This window comes from Rhododendron vialii, chromosome 1a (genome assembly GCF_030253575.1).
Source record: "Rhododendron vialii isolate Sample 1 chromosome 1a, ASM3025357v1".
NCBI lineage: Eukaryota > Viridiplantae > Streptophyta > Magnoliopsida > Ericales > Ericaceae > Rhododendron > Rhododendron vialii.
In genome coordinates this window covers 39,760,994-39,765,084 of record NC_080557.1, presented here as the reverse complement: position 1 = coordinate 39,765,084, position 4,091 = coordinate 39,760,994, and the positions used below count along the sequence as shown (strand labels likewise).

At 41.6% G+C, this 4,091-nt stretch overlaps 1 protein-coding gene across 1 annotated transcript; it reads left to right on the top strand.

Annotated features, from left to right (window-relative positions):
* The first annotated feature begins 445 nt into the window (after window positions 1–445).
* Window positions 446–3,626, top strand: LOC131323904 (protein SENSITIVE TO PROTON RHIZOTOXICITY 2-like). The gene is made up of 2 exons (XM_058355744.1): window positions 446–1,352; window positions 3,164–3,626. The coding sequence occupies exons 1-2, from the start codon at window positions 568–570 to the stop codon at window positions 3,495–3,497; spliced, it is 1,119 nt and encodes a 372-aa protein (XP_058211727.1). The 5' UTR covers window positions 446–567; the 3' UTR covers window positions 3,498–3,626.
* The last annotated feature ends 465 nt before the right edge of the window (window positions 3,627–4,091 follow it).

The following is a 4,091-nucleotide window of genomic DNA, read 5'->3' as shown; positions in this document are numbered from 1 at the left end:
GCGTGTGAGATGATGTGAATATGCGGTTATTGAAACAACAAAGGAAAGGGAAGTTAAAGAGAGAGAACAAATTCGCAGCTATCTGATGTCCAACATGTAAGAACATAAATATAGTAGAAAATTCAAGGAAGTCAATGAGCACTTCATTATTGTTGGTTGTTCTATTCCATACCCAAACTTCTCAAAACACTCTTTCTTCACAAAACATTTGTCTCCACATGAGATTGGTAACATGTGAGGAAGGTCCAAAAAGTGGTCATGAGACATATGAGGAAGGTCCTAATTGGGGATAATCTGTCAAGTTGAGAAGTTGACCTCTCTCTCTCTCTCTCTCTCTCTCTCTCTCTCTCTCTCTCTCTCTCTCTCTCTCTCTCTCTCTCTCTCTCTCTCTCTCTGGTAGTTCCTTTACCTAAAAAAACAGATTCTCTAAGTATCTCCCTATATAACCACTCATTCAAATAGCAAAGTTTTTCACCAAAAAAAGAACCCACAAACCATCCCAAAACAGAGAAAGTGTTCAAAACAGAAAAATACCTCCATTTCCATATCCATAGATAATACTCCAAGATGATTCCAGGGGCCACCTCCTATTTTGTCACCGAGGACGCCGTTTCGTCTTCACTAGATCCAACCCTGCCCTCCGATTCTCACTCTAACTCCCTTCTTTACAGCTTCTCTCTCCTCAAAGAAAGAGTCCACCAAGTCCAGGCCCTCGTCACAATCTTAATCTCCCCCCACCACCACACCCCGCCCACCTCCGCTGCCAACGCCGATTCCACTGCGGGCGCCATCGCCGGCATGGGCACTTTAATCCAAGAAATCATCATCACGGCGTCATCCATGATGTTCGCTTGCCAACAGATGTCCCTCGGCTCGAGTCTCGCCGCCCCTTCCGGAGGTGGTGCTGCCGTGGCGAAGCAAAACAGCGGCGGGGAAGCGAAAAGGGAAACCCAAGTCCAAAACCAAACCCAGAGCTTCTATTCGAGCGAAAATCTCGAAAACTGGTACGCTGATAATTATAACAACAACACTGGAGGCAACTGCAACGAAAATGACGATGAGAATAACGAAGGGGGGAATTGCGAAGAAGGGGTGTCGGGCAAGAACTACGATATAATAGAACTGGATGCGGCGGATTTGCTGGCGAAGTACACCCACTACTGCCAAGTTTGTGGGAAAGGTTTCAAGAGGGATGCGAATTTGAGAATGCACATGAGGGCTCACGGGGACGAGTACAAGTCCAGCGCTGCTTTGATCAATCCGTTGAAGCATGGCGGGGCTGGAATCGGGGGCGGCGACGGTGGGGACCTGAAGTTGCCGAGGAAATATTCGTGTCCGCAAGAAGGGTGCAGGTTGGTGGTTGTGGTTTCTGTTTTGTGAAATAAAGTCATGCACAGTACTTTCATACACTGCGTTTGGAAACCAAAATGATCGTGTTTGGTGAAGTTTTTGTTTCCTTTGAGAGAATGGTAACAGTTTTCTAAATTTTTGAATTGTTTCCGAACATGGGTTAGAGGTTGGAAAACAAGCTTTTTATCTTTTCCAGACTTCCTCCGTCCTTAGGTCACCGGAGGTGGAGGTTCAGTATCACTCCAGCCTTCCACCTCCGGTGATCTTCTGATGATCCAACGACAAGCACTAGCTCCTTCGATGGTCATTCGCGTTCCAAAGAAGCTCCTCAGACCCCGTGATCTTAATTCTTGTGGTTTCCATAGTCTTTCCACTGAAGTAAGAAGATTGGAGCTCACAGAATGGTTACTAGAAAATTAAGGAACACCACGGATGGAAGCTAGGGGTGAGCGGCTAAGGAAGATACGGCCAGCTCGCGTTAGGAAAACTTTAGCTTTACTTTTCGTCCAGATTTGACGACACCCCAACCTTTGGCCACCACTTCCGGCGACCCTTTCGCGACTCCTCCACGTCCGGCCACCTTCACTGGCAACGCCGAAAATCTTTCTTCTTTTTTTTTTTAGAGGAAAGATTTCGGCCTGTTTCGCTTTCTTTCTAAACCTTCTTTTTTAAAAAGAAGGTAATTTTAAACTCATATAACGAAAATGAAAAATAAAATTTCAATTTTTTTGCACTATTTAAAATATCTAAATGAAATCTATCAAATAAGATCCATATTGGTAGGAAAATTATTTACGTAAACACATAATTTTTTAGTTTGAAATTACTTTCTTTTTCTACAAGTTCATTTTTTAAGGAACCGGAACAAGCTTTCAAAAGCATACGTGTACAGCAACGAGCATGTGTTTTGTTCTTGCATCTCAACAGTAAAATCAAATCAAATAACCAAAAACAAAAACTGTTACAGAAACCTAGCCTCTAATAATTTCCAAGACGGTCAACTTGACCCCCAAATTTGTTCTGTCTCGAGGTGCGTTGCATTTCCGGTCATTGAATAACGGAAGAACCTTGAGATATGAAAGGGTTGTCACGCAATTCAATTGCTAAAAATATATGAAATTATCGGTGCAGGTAAAATATGCACGAAGGATTGGGTTTTCCAAATCTGCCCGGATGATCAGGAGTTTTTATTAGTTTTATTTTTATTTTTTATGTAGTGGTTTTTTAAATATATATATATATATATATTTTTTTTTTTTTTTTGTCTGGGAGGGTTTTTTAATAGTTGGCTTCCGGTATTCTTTCACCTCAAATTACTTGTTAAGTTCTTGACGTGCTCTTTTGTGGATTATTGACACAGGGGTACAGCTACAAAAAAAAAAAAAAAAATTGTCCTATAATGTGGTTTTTCCTCTTTTTACTTTAAACCAAAAGCTATTACTCCTTCCGTATTGTTAGTCTACTACGAAAAGAAGTGCAATTTCTGAGTACAAAATAGAGTACTTACGTGCATAATTTTTCAAATTTCTTAACGCCGCATTGAAGAAACAAACTGAGAACTTTAATTTGGCATCAAAAAAATTTTAAAATATTATGCACGAAGGTATTTTATTTTTTGATCCGGGAATTGCAGATCCTTTCATAGTTGACCAACAATATGGAACGGACGAAGGGAGTAGTTTCAATTCATAAGTTTAAAAATACCTGATTTTTTCCTTCTCTTTCCCCGGATTCCACCACTAAAAAAGATGCTTACTTCTTAAAATATCCTATATACATAGGCGTGCATAACTAGTGTGCCAATCCCGCGCAGGTGGAATAAGAAGCACGCCAAGTTCCAGCCGCTAAAGTCGATGATCTGCGTGAAGAATCACTACAAGAGGAGCCACTGCCCGAAAATGTACGTGTGCAAGCGGTGCAACCGGAAGAACTTCTCGGTGCTGTCGGACCTCCGGACGCACGAGAAGCACTGTGGCGACCTCCGGTGGCAGTGCTCGTGCGGTACCACGTTTTCCAGGAAGGACAAGCTGATGGGCCATGTCGCCTTGTTCGTGGGGCACACCCCGGCTATCAAGTCTCTGATGAAGATGGGGAAAGTAGTAGCTGAATGTGATCAGGTGGAAATTGTGAGAGTAGATAAGAGGTGATCGTGACATTTTGTTCATTAAAAATTAGAATATCAGTTGAAAATCTTCATGTTTGATGTAAATTTTGAACTGATGTAACACTTGATATTTTGCATTTTAGTTTAGTTACGGGGTTGGCTTTCTTGAGAAGGGTTTGGAATTTTTTCTGAGTAGTGAGATGGATAGATATAGTTGTAGTGAGAGTTTGTTCCTTACGAAACGTAGTGTCGATCAAAATTTTTGGAGAAACAGAGCAATGCTATAGTGATCATATTTGGTGACCATGTGATGTGTCATTATTATATTTTTAATGAAGCACATTCTAGCAATGTAGTGATGACACATCACATTGCATTTCAAAACGGGGTCACCAAAGTATTAGTGGTGAAGTAAACATCCCACACTCCCTGTACATGCAGCCTATGCAGGCCAAATAACATGTTAATGACACACTCGTTATCACCTAACCGTGTCCATGTGGCCGTTCTAACGGCCGGCCTCTTCACTCATTAGGTATCGATAGAGGTCTGTGTTGGAAACTTGGTAAGGAAAAGATAATACTATTGTGCACTGAAAACAGATTAGAAACTAGTATAATGCACTTGTGCGTAATTG

Bases quoted from the DNA above. Each gene is read 5' to 3' on its own strand.
- LOC131323904 (XM_058355744.1), top strand. From the start codon at position 568: ATGATTCCAGGGGCCACCTCCTATTTTGTCACCGAGGACGCCGTTTCG. The intron at 1,353-3,163 runs GTTGGTGGTTGT...AATCCCGCGCAG, and splicing joins TGTCCGCAAGAAGGGTGCAG to GTGGAATAAGAAGCACGCCA.